Source organism: Neofelis nebulosa, chromosome 5, assembly GCF_028018385.1.
Source record: "Neofelis nebulosa isolate mNeoNeb1 chromosome 5, mNeoNeb1.pri, whole genome shotgun sequence".
In the NCBI taxonomy this organism is placed as follows: domain Eukaryota; kingdom Metazoa; phylum Chordata; class Mammalia; order Carnivora; family Felidae; genus Neofelis; species Neofelis nebulosa.
In genome coordinates this window covers 63,009,985-63,036,053 of record NC_080786.1, presented here as the reverse complement: position 1 = coordinate 63,036,053, position 26,069 = coordinate 63,009,985, and the positions used below count along the sequence as shown (strand labels likewise).

At 42.4% G+C, this 26,069-nt stretch overlaps 1 protein-coding gene across 1 annotated transcript in view; it reads left to right on the top strand.

Annotated features, from left to right (window-relative positions):
• Positions 1-866: 866 nt before the first annotated feature.
• LRRC31 (leucine rich repeat containing 31) overlaps positions 867-26,069 on the top strand; it is a 28,175-nt gene continuing 2,972 nt past the window's right edge. The window contains exons 1-8 of the mRNA XM_058730454.1: positions 867-1,244; positions 8,990-9,133; positions 11,307-11,474; positions 14,131-14,298; positions 14,518-14,685; positions 15,444-15,611; positions 18,400-18,567; positions 21,241-21,408. Of these exons, the coding sequence (XP_058586437.1) occupies positions 1,052-1,244; positions 8,990-9,133; positions 11,307-11,474; positions 14,131-14,298; positions 14,518-14,685; positions 15,444-15,611; positions 18,400-18,567; positions 21,241-21,408 (1,345 nt within the window). The 5' untranslated portion in view covers positions 867-1,051. The remainder of the gene's footprint in view (positions 1,245-8,989; positions 9,134-11,306; positions 11,475-14,130; positions 14,299-14,517; positions 14,686-15,443; positions 15,612-18,399; positions 18,568-21,240; positions 21,409-26,069) is intronic.

Genomic DNA, 26,069 nt, shown 5'->3' with positions numbered 1-26,069 from the left:
ATTTAACCCTCCCTTAGAATGAAAGCAAATCTCAGAAGGGGGCAATAGATCACCCCTTATGAATCTTTAGCCTTAACTCACACTCCTCACCTCCATTCCCCACATCCTTTGTTCCAGATGAACCAGAATTCACTGGTGGAGCCAACCAGAGGCTTTTGCAGGCCTTCATGCCTGAAACTTTTGAGCCTGATTTTTCTACTTGGGACCCTTTTCTCTCTCTTGTTTAACTTCCCATTCTTCAAAATCCAGGCAATGTCACTCCCTGTTCAAAGTCTGTTCTGCAAGGCAAGCATAGCCCAACTGAGCCTTCCCTGCCTACTTACTTAGGTCTGTCTTCCCTGATGGCTCTTACCCCAGTGGACTCTTTGGCTTACAGGCTTATCTTCCCACTAGGTTAAGCCTCCATCAAAGATGTGAGCTGTACCTTGTTCATCATTGAATCTCGCATCTAGAACAGTATCTGACCCAGAGTAGGTTCTGTTTATGGAGTGAGTGAAGTTTTTACTGCCAGTGTGTCTCTAATGGGGGTGGCGGTGCAGGGCTGGGGGGGAAAAAGGGAAGAAGCCAGGAGAAGCAGCATCAGAGGAGGCTGCTGAGAGGAGGCTGGGCTTACCGAAGGCAACCCCCCCTGGGTGATAGTTTTGCAAAAGACCAGTTTAGAGACATGCTAAATCCTCTTTTACTACTGTCCCTCAGAAGGTAACTATAATTGCTGAAATTTCAAATGTATTAACACATTTGATGCATTTGCCAAAGTGGTGTTTAACGACCTGTATTTCACACAATAAAGTAGGGCAAAGTTAAAAACCCAAGTTTGCTTTAGATTTGTATCTGCCACCATCTGTTGGTTCCCGGATCCTGGGTTACATCATTCTTATTTTTACATTAAACATTACCAGTAATAAAAACAAAGAAAGGGGGGAAATAAAAGCTCATGTAAGGAAATTCTGATTTCACATGGTCTCGACAGAGTCTTTTGCTTCTCAGTAATTCCAGAAACTGAAAACAACAGGAAGATGTCTTATTGAGAAAGACCACTTTCAACTTGACCATGAGTCAAAGAAGGAAGAAAAATTCCTCAGATGGAGAAACCAAACCCCGGACTTCGTTTGTCAACAAATTCTTCAGGAGCTCAAAACTCAGGCCCACCAAAGCTGAAAGCAGAAAAAAGAGCAATGACCTTGAAGCTGCTGACTTCCAACCCAGCGATGACGCACAGAAAACAGAAAACATCTTAGATACTGGTAAACTGACTGCTGTTGTTTCTCTATTTTTTAGAATAATGTTTTCCCCTAAAGACATCATATGGGTTAAACTAAACCTAATATGAGTCTCTATTCTAAGCATTTACTATGTTACTTAAATGCTTTAAATACTTCAAGAATTTTACTTTTAAATTATTAGCATTTAAATTACATGTAACACTACAGGAAGGTATAGAGAAAATACCTTGTTTCCTTTCATTTTGATACAGTATTTTGTTCATATACATGCATTTATGGTCAACCAGCCAGTCAATAAACATTGATCGAGTACCTACTGTATGTCAGCCATTATTGTGTTAGAAATGCAGCCACATAACACAGGACCTTATGTACACAAGGAACCAGATGCAGACATAATTTCAGCGTGATAAATGATACAAAGAAACAAAAGCAGGCTAAGGAGACTAAGAATGATGGATGGGGTACTACTTTAGATGGGGTTGCAGGGAAGGAGTCTCTGATTTGGTGGCACCTGAGCAGAGATCTGAATAAAGTAAGCCAAGTAGAGTGAATGAATAAAGCCAGTCACGTAGATGCCTGTGGGAATAGCTTCCCAGGCAAAGGCAGCTATAAATGTGAAGGTCCAGGGTGGGACTGAGCCTGGAGTACTTGAGAGCGAGCCCAAGGTCAGGGGTGCTGAAGCAGGATGAGAGGAGAGAGGACAAAAGTAATAGGACAGTCACGGAGGAGGTAGCTGGGGGCCAGAATGGGCATCTTTTGCAGTTATAATAATAGCTTGCAAATCCCTCTTGAGCTTACACGGAGCTGTGGTCCTACTTCTGAAACATATTTTTATACTGCTCAATCCCCACATTGCTACATGATGTTTATATGCCTAATTTTAACAGCTGCATGATATTCCATCCTGTGCCTGTCAGTGAATATTTTTGTCTTTCCCTCTTGCCTCTTCCATACGTCATTGTATTTCAGCCTTGTTTTTTAGTAGAAATTCTTAGAACAGAGATTACAAATTCAAGGGTTATGAAAATAAATATTGCCCAATCTTTCCTTAAAGCTATGTGTCATGTACAATGCCATTAATATATTGTCTATCAGAGGGGCGCCTGGGTGGCTCAGTCAGTTGAGCGACTGACTTTGGCTCAGGTCATGATCTCACGGTTTGTGAGTTCGAGCCCCTTGTTGGGCTCTGTGCTGACAGCTCAGAACCTGGAGCCTGCTTCTGATTCTGTGTCTCCCCCTCTCTCTGCCCCTCCCCCACTCATGCTCTGTCTCAGAAATAAACAAACATTAAAAAAATTAATATATGTATAATATATATATGTATAATCTATTAGATTAAATGTATTTTTAAACATTTTAATCTTTTAATGCAAACATACCCAAAAGTAGAGAGAATAGTATAAGGACCCCCCATGATCACTTCCCTCTAACAGTTATCAACCCATGGCCAATCTTGTTTCATTTATACCTACCCTCATTTCTGTCAGATTATTTGCAACAAATACCAAAAATAATATCATTTTGGCTAACTTGGTTGGTTGAGCATCCAACTTTAGATTTTGGCCCAGGTCATGATCCCAGGGTTGTGGTATCAAGTCCCGTGTTGGGCTCCCCACTGACCATGGAGCCTGCTTAAGATTCTCTTTCTCTCTCTCTCTGCCCCTCTAACCTGCTCATGCTTCTCTCTCTCTCAAAAAAAAAAAAATATACATATAATTTTATTTGAAAGTGGATTAAGTATATTTTAAATATTTTTTAGAAATAGGAAGTTAAAGTCTACTTAAAAAGAAAGACAACCTCTATCAGAAAATTGTTGATATTTGTTCTAAAGTATGAGTTGAAGTTTTAGGAACATAGTTAATGAATACCTATAACCATGATTAAATTAATAGTGCAAGGCCAGGCAGCTGGTTTTCCCCACTGAACAACACTGGCCACTCAAGCCATGCATGGCTTGTCCATTTCCACGTCTCCCCAAATTCAGTGGTACCTGGAGTCATGTTAATTCTGCCCCCAAAATGACTCTTGGATCTGGTTCCTCCTCTCCATTGCTGTTCTGGCTTTCATTGTTTTTTGTTTTTTTACCTAGACCACTGAAACAGCTTCCTAACTGGTTTCTCTGCTTCTATTCTTGTTCTCTTGCCAACCCGTACTCCATAGTACCACTGGGTCCTCTTCCTAAATCACAGATATGATATCTTTCAGCTGCTTAAAATCCTTCACTGAGTCTTTCTTGCCTTGAAGAGAATGTCCACAATCCCAAACATGGTCTTCAAGGTGTTTGTGATCAGATGGATCTCTCTTCATGACCCCTGCCTTCCCCCCAACCTCATGTTCATCCTCTACTCCTGACATTCAGATTTACTTGCAGTTTCCTGAGCTGGCCACATTCTTGCAAAGGGGTTCCCTGTGCCTACAAAGACCTTCCCTTCTGTCACCATCCTCCTGCACCCCTCCCCCCATTTATCCTTCCCTCATGTCCACCCACCTGACTGACTCTCACTCACTCTTAAGGTGCATTCACACACCCCTTTCTCTTGAAAGATTGCCATGACCTGCCCATGGGAACTGAGGTGCTTACTGTCACTATCGTGTGCTCATGTACCCTCTGCCTGCCCCCACCATTGCACTTCTCCTCTGTATTGTGAGCACTCTCCTGTCGGCCTGTTTTTTTTTTTTTTTTTAATGTTTATTTATTTAGAGAGAGAGAGCAAGCAAGCAGGGGAGATGCAGAGAGAGAGAGAATCCCAAGCAGGTTCCACGCTGTCAGCACCAAGCCCAATGTGGGACTTAAACCCACAAACTGTGCAATCATGACCTGAGCTGAAACCAAAAGTCAGACGCTTAACCAAGTGAGTCATCCAGGTGCCCCTGCCTTTTCCATTGGACACGTAGCTCATGGAAAACAGGAACTTGTTATCTTGGTTCCCTGCACAGCAACACCCACGTTACAAACATACAAACATTATTATGTTTTATGAAACCACTGGGATTCGTGGTTGTTTATGACCAAGAAACCAACCCTGGCAGATATAAGTTGGAAAAGAACTTAATGTGAAGATACTGCTTAGCTCACAGAATCACATGGAGAAGCAGGGGCTTGTCTCAGTGGTAAAGCAGTCAGGAAAAGGTCCTGAATCACTCCATAGAACTGTTCACGTGTCACAACTTTGTGCTCTCCATAGGGCACCAGTCACCACAACTCAGCCAACTGGTAGCAGCTCTGACTCAACTGCCTTATATCTTGAGCTGTGACATAAGCTATCCTTTGAAGAAAGGGTTTTATGTATTAAAAAAAATGAAATATATGGTTTGTAAGTTCATATCCATGGATCTCATAAATTAGTACTCATATTTATACTGAGGCATTTGATTAAAATCTATCATGTTGATTTGTTTTGGTAATTAAGGAGTTTTAAAGCTAATATTCATTCATTCATTCATTCATTCATTCAATTATTTGTTCATTCAACAAATATTTATAACATACCTCTCATGTAAAAGGCCCTGCAGAGTCCCATCTCCCTGGGAAGCCCTAGGAAATGTAAGTCACCATGCTCCTGAGAAATGAACAAGGCAGAAATTAGAGTTTCTGTTTTACAGATGAATCACCCAAAGCTCAGAGAAGCCAAATTACTTGCTCACCTGCAGGACCCACAATTTGAACCAAGTCTTCCACTTCTGCGGTCTTAGACTTGCCCATCAGACCAACCGTTACAGAATGCCCAAGCAGGATGTGGTCTGAGAAGAGAGTCCTGAATCTGTCTGCGGGTGACCTTTGAGAAACAATTTGTTTGAATAGGTGAATGTGGTCACCAGAACATAGAGGATGATTGGTAAATGTGGTGAAGTGAGACCAGCAAGTACAAACCACCTTTTCCAAACATTTGACAGTAAAGGAAATGATTGACAGAACAGTGGCTTGAGAAGAAAAAGGTTTGGGAAGGCTGGAACTTGAGCATGATCGTAGGTCGATCCTATGGGGATAAAGGCTTAAAAACAAAAGAGAAAGCATAAGATATCATGCAGACAAATATTTTAACACAAAAATTTATTTACGTATTAAAAATTTTTAATGTTCATTTATTTTTGAGAGTGAGGGTGAGAGAGAACATGAGCCAGGGAGGAGTAGAGAGAGAGGGAGACACAGAATCCAAAGCAGGCTCCAGGCTCTGAACTGTCAGCACAGAGCCAGACACGGGGCTCTAACCCATGAACTATGAGATCATGACCTGAGCAGAAGTCAGACGCTTAACTGTCTGAGCCACCCAGATAGATACCCCCTAACCCAAAAATTTAAACACATACACACACATAATGGGTTCTGGAGCAGTCTGTTCTAGGTTCACATTCTGACTCTGCTGCTTACAGTCTCTCTGTGTCTCAGGTTCTAAATCTATGAAACAGTGTGATTGAGACTCTTTGAATTAAGCTTAACAAAATGTCCTGGACTCACTGCATGCAAGAGTTAGTCCCTCCCCATCCCCCCATCCCTAACTTGCTTCTGCTCTACTCAAAATTCGGGTTGCCACATAAAATACATGCAATATTTGGGGCATACTTTTACTAAGCCATGATTCCTTGTTTACTTGAAGTCTAAATTTAATTGGACAGGCTGTTTTTGTTTTCCTAAATCTGGCAACCATACCCAAAATAAAATACATTGTATGCAGCGCACCCTGATAGAAATGGAAGGCCTGTGTAAAGAGATAAAATTTGGATAGTGCTGCCTCCTACTGGGAGAATGCGGCAACATCAACCATCCCTACACAGACCACACCCTATAGGTGTTTGCTTAAAAATAGCAATCTACACATTCAATGCAATCCCAATCAAAATTGCCCTGACATTCTTCTCAAAGCTAGAACAAACAATCCTAAAATTTGTATGAAACCACAAAAGACCCCAAATAGCCAAAGTAATATTGAAGAAGAAAACCAAAGCAGGAGACATCACAATCCCAGACTTTAGCCTCTATTACAAAGCTGTAATCATCAAGACAGTATGGTATTGGCACAAAAACAGACATATAGACCCAGAATGGAAGAGAATAGAGAGCCCAGAATTGGACCTACAAATGTATGGCCAACTAATTTTGACAAAGCAGGAAAGAGTATCCAATGGAAAAAATACAGTCTCTTTAGCAAACTGGGAGAACTGGACAACAACATGCAGAAGAATGAAGAAGGCCACTTTATTTCACCATACACACACACAAAAAACCCTCAAAATGGATAAAAGACCTAAATGTGAGACAGGAAACCATCAAAACCCTAGAGGAGAAAGCAGGCAACAACTTCTTTGACCTCAGCCACAGCAATTTCTTACTCAACACATCTCCAAAGGCAAGGGAATTAAAAGCAAAAATAAACTTTTGGGACCTCATCAAGATAAAAAGCTTCTGTACTGCAAAGGAAACAACAAAACTAAAAGGCACCCGATGGAATGGGAAAAGATATTTGCAAATGACATATGAGATAAAGGACTAGTATCCAAAATCTATAAAGAACTTACCAAACTCAACACCTGAAAAATAATCCAGTGAAGAAATGGGCAGAAGACAAGAATAGACACTTTTCCAAAAAAGACATCCAGATGGCTAACAGACACATGAAAAGATTCTCAACATCACTCATCATCAGGTAAATACAAATCAAAGCCACACTGAGATATCACCTCACACCGGTCAGAGTGGCTAAAATTAACAACTTAGGCAACAACAGATGTTGGCGAGGATGTGGAGAAACAGGAACCCTCTTGCACTGTTGGTGGGAATGCAAACTGGTGCAGCCGCTCTGGAAAAACAGTGTGGAGGTTCCTCAAAATATTAAAAATGGAAGTATCCTATGACCCAGCAATAACACTACTAGGAATTTACCCAAGGGATACAGGAGTGCTGATTCATAGGAGAACATGTACCCCAATGTTTATAGCAGCACTTTCAACAATAGCCAAATTATGGAAAGAGCTCAAATGTCCATCAACTGATGAATGGATAAAGAAGATGTGGTTTATATATACAATAGAATATTACTTGGCAATGAGAAAGAATGAAATCCTGCCATTTGCAGCAAGGTGGATGGAACTGGATGATATTATGCTGAGTGAAGTAAGTCAGTCAGAGAAGGACAGATATCATATATTTTTACTCATGTGGATCTTGAGAAACTTAACAGAAGGCCATGGGGGAAGGGAAGAGGAAAAAATAGTTACAAACAGAGAGGGAGGGAGGCAAACCATAAGAGACTCATAAACACAGAGAACAAACTGAGGGTTGATGGGGGGGTGGGAGGAGGAGAAGGGAAGAGGGGTGATTGGCATTGAGGAGGGCACCTGTTGGGATGAGCACTGGGTGTTGTATGTAAGCAATGAATCACAGGAATCTACCCCAAAAACCAAGAGCACACTTTACACACTGTATGTTAGTCAATTTGACAATAAATTATAATAGAAAAAATAGCAAGCTGCCAGACACACTGTGGAGAGGTAGCGTTCTTATTACTCTCCTAATATTTAAATCTAAATTGATTACTACTGAAGTCCTACCATTAATTTTCACTGGTACCAATATAGTATTTCTTTTTAGCTATGTGGTTTTTATACTTTGTCAGGGTTAGTAGAATATTACTGCACATTTAGAACTTACACTTTTGTATTGGATTCCAGTAAACTTTTTTAATATGTTTTAAATTGTACATTTTCATTTATAAAACCTCTAAAAAGTCACTGTCAGTGACCCTTTTTTGCATATTCATTTTTTCTTCCAAAAGGATGATGTATTTTATACGTGTCTCAAACGCTGGCACGTGGGGTAGGTGCAGCACTCGTACATAATAGGTGTTCAATAAATGGAAAGCTTTTAGGGGCGTCCGGGTGACTCAGTCGGTTGAGCGTCTGACTTCGGCTCAGGTCATGATCTCATGGTTCGTAGGCCTGAGCCCCGTGTCGGGCTCTGTGCTGACAGCTCAGAGCCTGGAGCCTGCCTCGGACTCTGTCTCCCTCTGTCTCTGCCCCTCCCCCGTTCACGCTCTCTCTCAGAAATAAACATTAAAAAAAATGAAAAAGTAAGGCTTTTATTATTTTAGTGTTATCAGGTTAGTACTGTGTTAGTACAGAGGAACTTGGTGAGGGTGCCATGTAAGTAGTCTTCAGTGACAAGAAGGACAAATGAGTCTTCCTGAAAGTGTCCTGTGGCAGGAGTTGAGAAAAGGTCTCCCAGGCACCACTGTCTCTGCATCTGTCAATGGAATGGTCTACGAAATGAGCAACAAGTGTTTGATTCGCTCCCTGTAGCCAGCTGAAGCCCATTGGCAGTGATTGCAACACTTTGCCTTTGGCAAATTTGGCAATTTGTTTGGTCAAATTACCTGTGTTCCCCACCATGAGCATTCACCGGAGACATCTGTGCGTCTCTCAGCCGTGCTCGGCTTCAACCCTGTGCTAACAAGTTTACTACTCGGTCCAGGGAGAACAACACTGTCTACAACAGGAGAAACCTAGGTCAGGCCAGGAAAGAACAGCCACCGAGTTCCTCAGGCTCCTTTGTAAGAAAAGGGTCATGGGAGTGATCACTGTCCAGCACCCGGAGGCAGGACAGCAGTTAAGTTCTGTCCCCTGGTAAATGCTTCCTCTTCTGGGTTGAGGTTTCTCCAAGGACCAGCTCAGGGTTGTTGTTAGTCTGTTTACTTGTCTTCTTGCGATCGCCGTGCATCTTTAACACTATCTGCATTAACAGCAAGTTCTTCTTTCTCCTGATAATGTAGCTAAGCCTCTCACTTCAGAAATGGAGTTGGGATCCAGGATGGAGAAAAACGAGCAGTTCCTGCAGAAGCTGGGCAGAAAGGCTGTCAACAAGTGTCTGGATCTGAATAACTGCGGATTAACGACCGCAGACGTGAGGGAAGTGGGTCTGTATGCAGCTGACTTGGCACAGAGGGACCCAGGGCCTTTGAGGGGAGATGAGCAGGCAAAACACACCCATCACTCACCTGACCACCCGAGGTCTGCTGGGTGGCCCCACCCAATCAGGAAGAGCAGCGGCACCACTATTTAAAACAACAACAACAAGGGGCGCCTGGGTGGCTCAGTCGGTTGAGCGTCCGACTTCAGCTCAGGTCACGATCTCACGGTCTGTGAGTCCGTGAGTTCAAGCCCCGCGTCGGGCTCTGGGCTGACGGCTCAGAGCCTGAAGCCTGCTTCCGATTCTGTGTCTCCCTCTCTCTCTGCCCCTCCCCCGTTCATGCTCTGTCTCTCTCTGTCTCAAAAATAAATAAACATTAAAAAAAATAATAAATAAAGCAACAACAAAAGACAAGTTAATTAATCCTTCCTCAAGCTACAAAGATTTGAGCCAAGTTTAGGAGGAAGGTTCATTTGTCTGTTTTTCCTGAGTAATTTTACTTCCCTACCAATTGCTTCTTCTTCCCTGAAAAACATTTGTTTTGCGTACGATCTAAGCTCGTGTGGCTCATCCGTAGAGCCAAGCCCCGCTGGGCATGTAAAAGGGTGTTGTGTTCTGTCATCTGTGGAATGAGAGTGTAACCATCACGTGTCACGCGTAAGCAGGAGTCTGGTCGTGAAGACCCCCCCTCACACAACCACTGCCACCTTATCTTTTCTCTTTCTCCCAGATGCCTTGAGTCAAGTCTTTCATCAAATTAGATGTGTCCACCAACACAGAGGTGTCAAATCAACTGAATTTTGAGTGAGGGGTCCTTGACTATTTTAATTAAAACGCATGCCATTATATTTTGGACAACTCTCTTTAAATGTTTGGTTGTTTTTTTTTTAAGTTTATTTTTGAGAGAGAGAGAGAGAGAAAGAGAGAGAGAGACTGAGTGGGGGAGGGGTAGAGAGAGAGGGAGACACAAAATCCAAAGCAGGCTCAAGCTGTCAGTACAGAGTTTGACACAGGGCTTGAGCCCACGAATTGCAAGATCATGACCTGAGCTGAATTCGGCCGCTCAACCAACTGAGCTACCCAGGTTCTCCTTTGGACAGCTCTCTTAAGAGAGAAACCTGACTGCACCTGTGTTTCCAGATAGCTGTGTGTCAGAGTCACTAGCAGAGCTGGTGCAAACACAGGCAATTGAGTTCAGCACAAACCCGCTGACTTGAAATCTCTGAGCGCGGGCCCCAGCAATCCTGCTTTTAATTGTTTTTCCTTCTTAATGTGTTCAATAGACTTACGCTTTATAAAGCATAAGAATTCTGGTGAACAAGTTGAAAGGGCTCAACTGCTTTGAAAGCTAGTAACAAACAAAAGGCAAAAACAAATTTCACTCCTAAGCATGGCCTCAGAGTTTTGGAAGGTCTGGAGTTGCTGTGCCTGTAGCTATAAAACCTCAGCTTGCTGCTTCTGATGGCTGCCCCTTAACCTTCAAGACATATTTAAAAACAAGCAAAGATGCTTTACTTCCTCTCAGCTGGCGGCTGGCGTCTCCAGTCTCCAGTCTCCACTCTCGGGTCTTGCCGCTCTGGGAGATAAAGATGGCCTTTGAGAATGTTTTTCACAGGCAGTAACTTCACTTTTAATGAGTGATGGCAGATACTCAGAGAAGATTCTGGTCAGGCTTTGTGCTTATCTAAAATCTCCACAAGTCGGTCCATTTAAATATAATGGGAGTTTCAGAAGGTTGTGATACCCAGGCAATGATGATCACAAAGAAAGGGTAACTAGTACCCTCAATCTCAGCAACCCTGGCCAACAGTGCAGTCCTCTGCTTTCAGCCTGAGGATCCACTAGGATGAGGGGGTGAGGGACCTCAGGGTGCTCTGCAAAAATGGAAAGGACTAGTGTACATATTACAGTGACAATGCTAGTAACAGTAGAGCTACCGTTTCTACTACAATAAAGGAGTTCTATGAAATCTTAAGATACCACTGCATTTTTGGCAGAAATAGAAAATGCCCTAGGAAATGCAGTCTGTCCCGATTGCATGGCTGAGGGAGCCGTGCTTTGCTGAAAGTCAACATGTCCACCCCTCCCTCTTCTCTTACAGTGCAATAGGCACTGGGTCCCATGTACTACCAGTTACACATTGCATGTGCAAATCTGTCTTTTCTCTTGTTCCCTTCCAGTTGCTTTGCTGCCTCTTCTCCCAGACTTGGAAAAACTGGATATTTCCTGGAATGATCTTATAGGTGGAACCCTCCATTCAGTCACCCAGCAAATGCATCTCGTCAGCAAGTTAAAAATCCTGAGGCTGGGAAGTTGCAGACTTACCACTGATGATGTTCGAGCACTGGGTATGATGAATGCCTCACTGCTAGCAGCTCTGAAGCATCAAGGGCAAACCATCTGGGTCACAGCCCCTCCGGGGCTCATAGATGAGAGCACAAGGACGATGAAATGCCATGCTGGGCACTTGTATAACTTCTGAAAAGCTAAGTAGCCTGCACCTAGCATTGTGCTAAGCCCCAGGATAGAGAAAGGAGAAAGGTTGGTCAGGTATCTGCTCTCATGGAATTTAAATGGAGATAATTGTCAAATTTGCTTACTCACTGTTACTCACCTGTAAAATTGAGGTAGATAATAAGTTATCTTCCAATTCGAAAACAACCTCTTCTATTTTTCCACCCCCATTTAAAAAAATTGACCAAAACAAGATTTTAAAACTAAAAGCAATGGTTTAAATAGAACTAGAACCTCAAGTTAGTTAATTAGTGAACATAGAATAAAATAGAATGTAGGATACAATTTCTCATGTTACCCAACCCTTTACTAAAATGCTTGCTGGTTTCAGCTGCCATTAACATTTTTAAAAATTCTCTTGGTCTGGAGTTTCTTATTTCAATGACATATTTTGATCATTTACATCTCTGCAAAGATTTCTGTAGAGACAACACAGTTCATGTCAAATGTCTTCTCTCTGCCCTCTGTGGAAGATCGAGGTCAGTTGATGCCCCTGGCCTACCCTTCCTGTAGTCGAGGAGAAACACCATCCATCTGAGAGCAGGCCAGGCCCTAGTGCAAATCCTACCCCCCACTTCTAACTAGCTTTGAGACCATGGACAAATGATTTAAACTTCCTGAGCCTCAGCTTTCTTATCTCTGAAATGGGGTTCATATCCACCTCAGAAAACTATTGTGAGGATTAACTAATTTCTTTAAAGCATTTACTACATGCCCAGCATGTGCTCAATAATGGATAGTCCCTCCTTTTGCTCTTCCCTCATCCAAAACTAACTTTCAGTGATTTTAAGTAATTAATTTAGCAGCTGGTTATTGTGTAGCAGAGTTGCAAATTCAACTCACTGCCACTCAGGCACAAAAAGAAAATGTTGTTTCTTTATTTTCTATGATGAGTCTAATCTTTGTTATGATCTTCCAGCCTTAAGAAGCCAGGGAATGGAATTTCTGCCCTGGGACTCACTCCGAACTTGCCAGGTTCAAGAGAGAGTCTGCATCTTTGTTGCTGTGATGTTTTATGCCTTGCTCCCTTTCCCAGACTCCTCTCTGGAAGGGCTTTTGCATCTTCTCCCATCAGAAGGGGTCTTCCTTAGCCTTGATGGCAGATGGGGTACCTGGAGAATAGATGGTTGACTGATGAGAGACCGTAAATCAGGAGGCGTTCCATCATTGCTACACTGGTTACAGTTGCTTAGTGCAGGATGATAGATGCGTGGCTCTCCAGTACCACATGCAACTGCAGACATGGTCATGCTCTCTCTCTCTCTCTCTCTCTCTCTCTCTCTCTCTCTCTCTCCCTGATCCTGGGGAATGCTTCAGGGCGATGCCACCCCAGAAAAGCCACCCCAGCTGACTGGCAATGACACACAAAATGATTCCTGTGCTGGGAGAACATGCATTTTAACATGAGGCTCCTGCACTCCATACAGTGAATAACCAATGGTAGAAGTCCAAGCCCAGTAGTGGACAGTGGAGGAGAGGCTTCCGGACACAAAGGACTTTCCAGCACTCTTAATTGTTTGGTGTCGAGACTGACTCTGTATGCTGAGAAAGTGCATTTTCATGTATGTGCCTCTGTTCTACCCAAGGCCGTGGAAGTCATTCCTAAAGAGGATTTCCTTGCTCTTCCCTATTCTCTCTCCCAGCCTCCATTCTGGCCCTCGGATGCTTTCCTATGTGAAAGGGTTTCAGAAATGTCAAGTTCCACCCCATTCTCACTGCATCCTCCTCCACCCGCCAGGGCTGCATGGCTGTTATGAGCGGCTGATGCCTTATGCTTTGTCACTAGTTCTCTGCAGTGCTCGGTTTCAGTTGTGTGTGCTACTCGTGATGTCAGGGTTAGCTTCACCCCTGTGGTGGCCAGTGCCCTGTTTTGCCTCACCTCTTCCTCTGGGCCAGCTTCCCAGCAATGATGACCCCAGACAGGGTGGATGAAAGTAGTTGGAATAGTATAAATATTTATCACCACAAAAACAACTCAATGATAGGTGGGGTTTTTTTTAATTTTTTAATATTTATTTATTTTTGAGAGAGAGTGTGCACAAGCTGGGGAGGGGCAGAGAGAGAGGGAGACACAGAATCTAAAGTAGGCTGTAGGCTCTGAGCTGTCAGCACAGAGCCCGACGCAGGGCTTGAACTCACAAACTGTGAGATCATGACCTGAGCTGAAGTCAGATGCTTAATTGACTGAGTCACCCAGGTACCCTTGGGGTGTTTTGCTTTGTTTTGTTTTGCTTACAATTTTTATACATAGGCATGGTTCTGAACTTTGGAGGGACTAGAATTGCTGTGCCTGTACATACAGAAGCACCCACTGCTGGGAGTGGGCTGGAGGTGGGTCATTTTCTTCACTCTGTTCCTCGGCACCTGGCACCTAACCAGTCCCTCGCCTGGCTAATACTAGTCCATAAACAATGGTTGTACTGATTTTGACATGGATCCCCTGCTTTGTGGACTAGCAATCAATCCAGTCTTTGGGTTCTTTGGTAACAGGAGAAGCACTGGAGGCAATACCTGAGCTGGAAGAGCTGAACTTGTCCTGGAACAGTAAAGTGGGAGGAAACTTGCCTCTGATCCTCCAGAAGTTCCAAGAAGGGAGCAAGATACAAACGCTTGAGCTTGTAGATTGCGACCTCACATCAGAAGATGGGGCGTTTGTGGGTAGGTGGGATTTGGATGAGTCCTTCCCAGAAAATAAGTGTGAAGATGCCCACAATCAGACAGCCTGGGGGTCAAAGTTGGCTGTGCTTTCTCTTACCCTGAATTGGAACAGTGGCGCACCATACCCCCAGGTCACATGAAGCTGCCCTCCCCTTTTTCCCCAACAGTCACACCCCGCATTTTTACTGAGCTGCTCTTGTTTGTTTCTCTTCCCTCTAGGTCAGTTGCTACCCATGATGCAAAATCTTGAAGTACTTGATCTTTCCATTAACAGAAACATCGGTGGCAGTCTACACAGTATTGCTCAAGGATTAAAAAGTACCTCAAATCTGAAAGTACTGAAGTTACATTCATGTGGACTATCGCAAAAGAGTGTCAGAATATTGGGTGAGGTTTTTATATACATGTGCAATTTTACTTTATAATTGCTGTTAGGACATTCAACAAAATATGCACAGTGGTTAGGCTGGGGAATAAGATGATAGGTAATTTAAATCTTCCTTGTTTTATTACTTTCTAAGTCTTTTACGACAAGCATATACTTGCACGATTACAAAAACAACCTTTTAAAATGACTGCCTCTGAAAAGGCCAGGGTATTTTGGGTTTGAGATAGACATGGGGCAAAATAAAAGTTATGTGCTACTAAAGCTCTCCATTTTTCTCTTACTTTTGAAAAATGTCAACATTATTTTATGCTTAGTAGTAGGAAGGAGTTGGTACTGATAAAAAGAACAGCATCAAGTGGCATCTGTAGTTAAAATTTATTCCCCTATATAGAGTATCCACAGTAAGGGAGACCATGAAATGAAATTGTGTTTTCCCTTCAACTTACAGAGCCTGTAATATCCTTCTCACTGGCAGTTTGCCTAAGTCTAGAATTCTCTGAAATGCCAATGCTCCAGTGTAGGAGGAGGAGAGCCATTAGTTGCAGGGTTTGACCAGAGCCATTGGCACGCGTTGCAGATCACGGATGGTGTGTGTTAGAAGCCACGGTCAGGTCCAAAGACGGCCAGGTGGTAGGAAGTCTAAAGTTATTCCTTCGCCTTGGCTTTTCCCAGCCCAGTGTATTTTCTCCGTCTCCCTCTACGCACCCGCCTTCCACCTTGTAATTTGTCAAAATGGGACTTTTGACTTTCTTTGTAGATGCTGCTTTTAGGTACTTGTGTGAACTGAGGAAATTAGACCTTTCCTGCAACAAGGAGCTGGGTGGAGGTTTTGAAGACTCGTCAGCTCAGCTGGCCATGTTGGAGCATCTAGAAGTCCTGGATCTTCACCAGTGCTCGCTGACGGTAGATGACGTGATGTCGCTGAGTAAGTGTGAACTGTAGAGCCAAGGAAGGACTTTTGGAACCTCAGTGTATGTTTGGAAACTTGGTAAATTCGAGGCGTCCCCTTAAACTTACAGTTTATGGAGTTACTGAAAGCGTCACATCCTAAAAAGTTCTGTGGATGCCCCCAATCTAGTATTTGGCATGTATTAAGTGCCCAGTAAGTATTAGCACATCTAAATTCCCCCTAAACACGTTTGTAAATGATGGATGTGGCACTTGAAGGAGAAAATTTTGAATATGTGTTTCTGTTTAGAAATGAGTCTGTGAGTCACAAAGTTTATTTCAAACAGGGATGTGGAGAGAAAGCTGAACAAAGGGCCTTGAGGCTTTCTGACTAACAAGTGAAGCCAAGCCCTTAGATACAGACAAAGTTACACAAGTCAGCGGGGTGGTGCATAATGGGTGTATGTTACAACTTTAGGGCACACACCCACTTTCCACCATAGACACAATCCTGTAATTACCCCACATAATGTATAAATGCAGTTTCTTATAACAAACAGCGCAAGTGCAGCCTTGCCATTAAGGTTTTTAGTCCATCTGTGACCACAGTAAGCCTTGAAAATACCTCCAGAATCAGACCACAGCTCACCACCTAGACTTCTACTACCCTGGTTCAGGCCACCGTCCTCTCGGGCCTAGGTTACTGAGAGCCCAAATGGTCTCCCAGTTCCTCCTCTATCATTGTGACCTCATTCTCTACCCTTCCCCTCCTTGACTCTACCCCGGTCATTTGTGCGTGCTGACCTCTGTCCCTGGGGCCTTTGTCCTCGCTCCCTCTCCAGGTCAGGGGCCCCTCCTGTGTTGGGAACACCTTCAGAACCTCCCCTTTGCTCGGGCCCACAGTTGGTATCCCACAAATGCTTGTTGACTATGACTGATTAAAAGAATGAATCCATGAAAAACAAGACTAGAAACAATTTTTTAGTTGTTTTTAGTACGATTGGGGAAGGAAACGAGTTAAAATAGGTTCTTAGGTCTGATGTCTATATTTTAGACCTGTTGAATTACATTTTTTTTATTTTTATTTTTTTAATGTTTATTTATTTTTGAGAGAGAGAGAGAAACAGAGTGTGAGCAGGGGAGGAACAGAGAGGGAGACACAGAATCCAAAGCAAGCTCCAGGCTCCGAGCTATCAGCACAGAGCCTGACACAGGGCTCAGACTCATGAACTGCAGGATCATGACCTGAGCCAAAGTTGGACGCTTAAGCAACTGAAACTCCCAGGCATCCTGAGACCTGCTAAATTACATTTTAGACTCTTATGCCTCAATTTGAAAAACAGAAGCGTCCAAGCCTTTCATTAAAGATTTTAAAGTAACAATCTGTTTCTGGGCTCCAAGTGGAGCCTTATGGAATATCACCATCCCCTTTACTTCTGAGTGTCATGGTTGGAGGAGACACTCCTGGGTTATGAATGCACCAGATCCCAAAGAATGAAGTTCCCTCGGTACAACTGAGTAACGTTGTTACTCATCTTGTTACTCAGAGGAAGGGTACGGTGCTAGAGCACCTCCATTGTTATCACTAGCATAGCACAAGGGATGGATTAGCCTCTCTTACTACATTTGCAGCCACCAACACGGGTGGATGGCCTTGGAAAGCTAATGATTATTTAATGACTGTAGCAAACTGTCTAATTTTGAAAAGATGGAAATGAACATACATCCCGTGTATACCTTATGGTATTAAGTAATTCCCCATTCTTCTTTCTGATTGTTCTAGACAGCTCCGAAGAAATGGAATTACAGATCATTTAGCCAATCATCTAGCTGTATGGAGCACTGTGCCAAGGGCAAAGGCAAATTCACAGTCAGGGAGCTTCAGTCTGGCAGGGACAGGAATAAACCAACTACATGGTGAAGAGCAGAGTGCTGTGGGGGTTGGAAGAGGAAGAAACAGTTACATCTGTTGGGATTGCACGTGCCTGCCTTCTCTCTTCTGCCTTTCTCCTGTCCTCCGTCCCTCCTCCCACAAATGTGTGTGTGCCTCCAGTGTTCTAGACTTTGATGCACACTCTGGGGATGAAGCAGGCCCTACATACAGACCTCACAGAAGCAAAAATAAATAGGGTGGCGTGATAGTGACCAAGGAGTTATGTGACCAAGGTGTCCCTGGAAGGCTCTCAGGGGTGAGCCAGCCCCACAGAGATGCCAGGATGCTGTATCTCCCACACTGGAAAGAGCGAGGCCAAAGGCTTGCAAGCACGAAAAGTAGCAGAAAGATAGTGAAGCAGGAGTAACTCCTGGCACAGCAGGGCCCTCAGGACCCCAAGCCAGTGCTGTCACCAACAGACCTCCATCCTGACTGCTTGCTTTCATTGCCTTCCTCGTACTTATTACTTTATTCTGAGAAAAGAATGATGACACTGAACATTAATTGAGCTGTTAATGTGTGCCAGGCCATGTACCAAGTACTTTAAATATACTCAGTTGTTTTATCTTTCCAATGACCCTGTGAAGTACTGTTACTCTTCTCATTATTGAGATAACTGAGATTCAGGGAAGTTAAGTGACTTCTCTGAAGTCATACAATTCTTTAGCAGCAGAAGCAGCATTAGAACCAGTTTTGTCTCCATAATCTTTGGTCTTAACTTCTAGCCTGAAGAGAGGCTTGGAAGCAGAAAAGCCCAAGCTGTACATTGGGAAGTGTGGCTGGTGTGCGTGTGTGCAGGGGTGTGTCAAGGAGGGAGATTGCGGGACCCAAACACCCAGAACACTCTTTGTGAGATGGTGCCTAAAACACGTCACTGCTGACATTTTAACAGCCCAGGTAATCCCTTTACTCTCAAGTCTTCAAGAGTTGGATTTATCTGCCAACAAAAAGATGGGCGGCTCTTCTGAAAACCTACTCAGCCGGCTCCGATTTTTACCAGCCCTGAAGTCCTTACTCATCAACAACTGTGCTTTGCAAAGTGAGACGTTTACTGCCCTCGGTAAGAGAATTCCCCAGATCCCTACAAGTATGTACAGTAACACATGAGAACACATATTCCATACATCGGAATTTCATGCCAAGGCTCGGCCATAGGCAAACTTGTGAAGTACTAATTTGTCTTCTCTTCAGGAAATATGCTTCCCTAAAAGTGGCCTTCTGAAGGCCGCATGAATGATTCTGGCATTTGCAAATCTAACATTTAAAATGTAGACTGTACGTGGGGCACCTGGGTGGCTCAGTGGTTAAGCATCCGACTTCGGCTCAGGTCATGATCTCATGGTCCGTGAGTTCAAGCCCCACATTGGGCTCTGTGCTGTCAGTTCAGAGCCTGGAGTCTGCTTTGGATTCTGTCTGCCGCTCTCTGTCCTCCCACCCCATTCATGCTCTGTCTCTCAAAAAAAAAACAAACAAAAAAACCCCAAATAAATGTTAAAAAAAAAAAAATTAAAATCTAGACTGTACGTAGCCAACTCTGGAGGTCCATATCCATGGTAACTTGTCATTTCACTGAGGTGACAATATAAACTGGATTGCTGGGAGTCTTATGGGAAAAGCGAGGCAGTTACCAGTGTGTGAGCCTAGCTGACTGCCCAACATCTACTTCCCAGCATGATTTGTTGTCTTCTCTAGGAATCCAGGCCTGCTGGAAGGTCATGGATACAGCCCAGCCTAGATCAGGGGTCTAGAGAATCTGGAATTTCTGCCTTTTTGAGGGGCAAGACTATCACCTTCAAGCAGAGGGAGATATTCTGAGGCAGAGGCACTTTGTGTCATTTTACTGAATTTGCCACCCAACAAAACACATTGCACACACATTGCTCTGTGCTGACAGAGCAGAGCCTGCTTGGAATTCTCTCTCCCTCTCTCTCTGCCCCTCCCTGGCTCACACTCTTTCATGCATGCTCTCAAAAATAAATAAAAATAAACTTGAAAAAAAAAGTAAATTGGATCTTACTACTACCCAGTTTAAACAGACTCAATGGCTGCCTGCATCACCTCTGGTAAAATCCACATTCCTTCATGGGGTCTAAAAGGCGCAGGTGATCTCGGCCACTCTCCTCCTTGCTCCCTGAACCAGCTTCTTTTGGTTCCTTCCTGTCACTGGGCTCACCTTTGTCTTCAGGCCTTTCTGTTTTCTGGATGGAACGCCCCCACACCCTATTCTTTCTTGGGGAGCCCTGACTTCAGGTCTCAGCATGAATGCTCCCTGTTAATACAGCATCTCTGATCTAAATTAGGAGCCCCGTATCTTTTTTATAGCTTTTATCAGAATTTGCAGTTACGTATTTATTTGTTTTTCTCAATGTGCATATTTCCCCCAGTTTATAACCTCCTTGAAGGCAGAGATGACACTTCTTCTTCACTGTATATACCCTAACCACACTTTAGGTATTTCTGACATGAGCTAAGCAAGTAAAACAAAGTAACTTCTCAAAGGGGTCTGTAATCCCCCAAATGGTTAGGTAAACACACGCACGCACATACATGATGCATGCCATTGCTCAGACTAATGTTCAGTTAGGAAAGTGCCACAAAAAATAAATTTAGGGACAACGTGATGTCCCCAACGTGATTTTTTAAAAAAATTTTTTAATGTTTATTTTTTGAGAGAGAGCACATGTGTGCAGGAATGGGGCAGAGAGGGAGGGAGATAGAGGATCCAAAGCAGTTTCTGAGCTGACACCAGAGAGCCTGGCGTGGGCTATTCAAACCCACAAACCTTGAGATCGTGACCTGAGCCCGACCTCAGATGCTTAACCAACTGTGCCACCCAGGTGCCCCCATGATGTTTTATAAATATACTTTCTATTTGGAAAAAGTTGGATATTTTTTAAAGAAAATTTTGTTTTTAATTTTGTGTCTTCTGCCATCAGAGGATAATAACTCCTTTCAATTATTGCTGCATAATGAATCATAATCAAGCAGATATTACACTGAATCATATCAGTTTGCATTAAGAAGTAAACACATATTTCTCCACCTTAATTTTAGAAGAAAAAGCTCCATTTCTCATTGATAGGTCCCTGTACCATGTAGGTGATAGGGATTTTCTTTTTAGATATTATAAAAGGATATATATTTGCCTCTTGGACACCTGTTATTCTTTAGAAAGAAGAATGGAATTAAAGCATAATTAACTATATCTTGGCAATAAGTTGTTTGGGTTAATTGCAATATTAGGGGCAACTGAGAATTGAGCAGAACTTCTTTTAATCTTCTTTAAAAATCTCTCCAAAATACACTAGTTCCCTTCCTTGTCTCTGTCACTGCAGGTAGGTAGACACAACATATTCTGGTGTTTCGGAGACTTGGCCCCCTGTCTGAACCTTAGCAGTAACTGTACAAGGGAATACGTAAAACCAGGACATGTACTGGAAATCCTGACCAGCTGTCCAAATCCTTTGCCTCTTTCTCCCTCCTGGATGTCAACTGAAGGAGAAAAATCCCAGTCAATAGTGAATTCCATTTTGCTGAGTTTTACTTTTCCAAAGTTTCCAGCATTTCTCTCAAATAAAAATAGACAACCGAAGCTGTGGACATGAATTTTGGGAAAAAGACAACAGTCTCCACAACTGTCTTAACTTTAGTTCTATTAATATGTTGCCCCAGGTTGCTCAGTTTCAAAGAGGGAAGCCTAAATGCTTGCTCTTCTTACTATTCTCAATTTTAGCTGAAGCCTCTGCTCACCTCCCTGCTCTGGAAGTTTTTGACCTTTCTTGGAATAAATGTATTGGTGGCAACCTGAAGCTGCTTCTGGAAACACTGAAGTTCTCAGAGTCCCTTCAAGTGCTGAGACTGAGCAGCTGTTCCCTGGTGACAGAGGACGTGGCTGTCCTGGGTTCGTATCTACTGGTCCCAAAGCAGTGCTGGCACAGGGAGCCCAGTGTGCCTGTCCTGCAAGAGGAAGGAAAGGAGGGAGGGCAGCCAGACCTGTGGCTGAGTCCCCTGCAAAGCTTCCCTTCTCTCTGACACCTGCTTAGAAGAGATCTGGTGAAAATGAATAAGGGCAATTCAAAGGCCAAGAAGAGAGTGGCGGGCTTTTCACAAAGGAGATGGGCATAGATGTGGTAATGGGTCATTCCAGCTTCTGCTCCTTGCTTTCCCCATAGCAGGAGAGTTGTGGCGTTCTCTCGCCAGCTTGGTGTTACGCAAATTTCAGTTACCTATGGTCTGCCTTCACAAAGTTTGCCCTGTCCACGTCGTACCTGCACTGTTACTTAATTTTTTCTTCATATTAACTCTTTAACTTAAATGCTTTTATTTAAACAAGAAACAGGGGTGCCTGGGTGGTTCAGTAGGTTAAGATCAGACTCTTGATCTCAGTTCAGGTCATTATATCATGGTTTGCGGGATTGTTCCCCTTGTTGAGTTCTGCACTTACAGCGTGGAGCCTGCTTTCGATTCTCTCTCCCTCTCTCTGCCCCTCCGTGCCTCAAAAACAAAACAAAAACAGGAAACTGATCATCACTATAGCTGAAATACAGGCATCACTTCTCATATATAGACATTGTTAGACTGTTGCCATATGAAAGCTTTGAATAGAGGTTCATTCTTGGTTAGAAAAAGGGGAAGAGAGAGCTTTAGAGGCATATTAGCATCAATCTGACGCTTTCTCCATGTCAATTTAGAAAGATGGAATGAGAATTGAATAAGGAATAGCTTGTACACTGTGGGATTCAGAGTCTATAATACCATTCTCACATATCCCCTAAAATCGCCTCTATACGTCCACTTCCCATTGGAAAACAATGAATTGGAGACTACACCTGTGTCTCTCATCTACTCTTGTCCCCACACCTCTATCGCTGTGTAACCACCAGCTGCCAGATCTGTGAAGCAATGAGCACCCCTCCAAACACATTTTAGTTAATAACAAGTATTAATGTGTGTGGTTAGCCATTGCCACTTTTCTATTGCTTTGATTATTTTAACAAACATCCTTTAAGAATTTCTTAATCACTTGTAGCTTAATTTTTTCCTTTATAAATAACAGCACTTTCCCAGAGTAAACTACGTAAGTATTTCCACAACCTATGATCCGATTACCCAGATTTTAAAAATATATAATAAATATAAAATTGTGAAATAATCATAATTAGGATACTCACATGATTGGCAAATTCAAACAGTACAGGAATGTTAAAACAATGTCTGGGATTTGCTTTAAACTATAATAATACGATCATCTCAAAAACCATAGATTCATCTCAGTATATAGAGAAAAAGCACTTGACAAGACTCAACATCTATGCATGATAAAAACCCTCAACAAAGTGGGACTGGAGGGAACACACCTCAACATAATAAAAGCCATATATGCCAAACCTACAGCTAACATCATATTTTCCCCTCAATGGGGAAAAACTGAGAGCTTTCCCCTAAGGTCAGGCACAAGGCAAGGATGTTCACTCTTGCCACTCTTATTCCACATAGTACTGGAAGCCCTAGCCACAGCAGTCAGACAAAAAAAGAACCAAGAGGCATCCAAATTGGTAAGGAAGAAGTAAAACTTTCACTATTTGCAGATGACATAATGATATATCTAGAAAACCCTAAAGTTCCACCAAAAACTATTAGAACTGATAAATGAATTTGGTAAAGTTGCAGGATTCAAAGTCAATATACAGAATTCTGTTGCATTTCTATACACTAATAATGAAGCAGCAGAAAGAGAAATTTAAGAAAATAATCGCATTTACAATTGCACCAAAAATAATAAAATAATAAAATACCTAGGAAAAAACGAAGGAGGTAAAAGACCTATATTCTGAGAACTATGGAACACTGATAGAAGAAATTGGAGATGACACAAACAAATGGAAAGATATTCCACAGTCATGGGCTGGGAGAACAAATATTATTAAAATGTCCATAGCTACCCAAAGCGATCTACAGATTTAATACAATCCCTATCAAAATACCAACAGCATTTTTTACAGAACTAGAACAAATAATCCTAAAATGTGTATGGAAACCCAAAAGACCTTGAATAGTCAAAGCAATCTAGAAAAAGAACAAAATTGGAGATATCTCAATCCTAGATTTCAAGATATACTACAAAGTTGTAGTAATGTCAACAGTATGGTACTGGCACAAACATAGACACATAGATCAATAGAACAGAACAAGACCCAAGAAATAAATCTATGCTTATGTGATCAAGTAATCTATGGCAAAGGAGGCAAGAATATACAATATTGGGCAGAGACAGTTTCTTCAATACATGGTATTGGGATAACTGGACACCTACATGCAAAAGAATGAAACTGAGCCACTTTCTTACACCATACACAAAAACTCAAAATGGATTAGAGACCTAAATGTGAGACCTAAAACCATAAAACTCTTGGAAGAAAACACAGGCAGTGATCTGGACATTGGCCTTAGCGACATTGGCCTAGATATAACTCCTCAGGCAAGAAAAACAAAAGCAAAATTAAACTATTGGGACTACACAAAAAAAAAAAAAAAAAAAAAAAAAGCTTTTGCACAATGAAGGAAACCACCAAAAGCATGAAAAGGCAACTTACTGAATGGGAGAAGATATTTGCAAATGATATATTCAATAAGGCATGAATATCCACAATGTATAAAGAATTTGTACAATTCAACACCAAAAATCCGAAATAATCCAATTAGAAAATGGGCAGAAGAACTGAAGAGAGGTTTTCCCAAAGAAGACATACAGATGGCCAACAGACACATGAAAAGATGCTCACTATCATTGGTCAATGGGGGGATGCAAATCAAAACCACAACGAGGGAGCGCCTGGCTGGCTCAGTCAGCGGAGCATGGTGACACTTGATCTCAGGGTTGTATGTTTGAGCCCCACATTGGGTGTAGACGTTACTTTAAAAAAATCTTAAAACACAACACAAGGAAGAGTCACCTAACACCTGTCAGAATGGTTAAAATCAAAAAGTCAACAAGCGCTGGAGAGGATATGGAGAAAAAGGAACCCTCATGCACTGTTCATGGCAATGTAAATTGGTGCAGCTACTGTGGAAAAGTGTATGGAGGTTCCTCAAAAAATTAAAAATAGAAATATCATGATCCAGTAATCCTACTACTGGGTACTTACCCAAAGAAAACACAAACACTAATTTGAAAAGATATATGCACCCCTGTGTTTATTGCAGCATTATTTACAATAGCCAAGATATGGAAGCAACCTAAGTGTCCACAGATAGATGAATGGCTAAAGAAGAGTGATATGTATGTAGACATATAATATTTCTGAGCCATAAAAAAAGAACGAGATCTTGTTTTAAAAGATACACACAAACCTACACTTCCCTCTTTTTTTCTTAATTAAGTAAGCTCTACACCTAACATGGGGCTTGAACCCATGACCCAAAGGTTGAGTCACATGCGGTACTCTAAGACTAAGCCAGCCAGGTGCCCCAAGAATGAGATCTTGCTATTTGTGACAACATAGTTGGACCTAGAGGGTGTAATGCTAAGTGAAATAAGTAAAGAAAGACAAATACTATAGGATTGCACTTATGTGTGGAATCTAAAATGCAAAACAAAAAAAACCTCTTTTATTTAGTTATTTATTTTATTTTATTTTATTTTTTTTACGTTTTATTTATTTTTGAGACAGGGAGAGACAGAGCATGAACAGGGGAGGGTCAGAGAGAGGGAGACACAGAATCTGAAACAGGCTCCAGGCTCTGAGCTGTCAGCACAGAGCCCGATGCGGGGCTCGAACTCACGGACCGCGAGATCATGACCTGAGCCGAAGTCGGCCGCTTAACTGACTGAGCCACCCAGGCGCCCCAAAAAACTCTTTTTTAAAAAAATGTTTATTTTTAACAGAGAAACAGAGCATGAGTGGGGGAGGGGCAGAGAGAGGGAGACACAGAATCCGAAGTAGGCTCCAGGCTCTGAGCTGTCAGCACAGAGCCTGATGCGGGGCTCGAACTCACACACCGTGAGACCATGAACTGAGCTGAAGTTGGACTTTCAACCAACTGAGCCACCCAGGCGCCCCACAAAAAAATGGACTCTTAAATACAGAGGACAAACTTGTAGTTACCAGAGAGGAGGTAGGTGGGGGATGGGTGAAAAAGGGAATTCAGAGGTACAAAATAAGTAAGTCCTGGAGATGAAAAGTACAGCACAGGGAATACAGTCAATAATATTCTAGGATAAATAAAAATAGAATATAGTCATATCTTGGAGATATTGTGGGTTCAGTTTCAGATTACCACAATAAAGAAAAGACTGCAAAAAAGCGAGTCCATTCAATTTTCTGGTTTCCCAGTACACTATACTATAGTCTATTAAGTGTGCAATATGTTATGTCCAAAAAAAAGAACATATTTGCCTTAGTTTGAAAACATTGCTGAAAAGTGCTAACCATCATCTGAGCTTTCAGCAAGTCATAATCACTGATCACATAACAAATAAGGAAAAAGTTTGACATATTCTGAGAATTACCAAAATGTGACATAGAGACACAAAGTGAGTAAATGCTGTTGGAAAAAATGGTG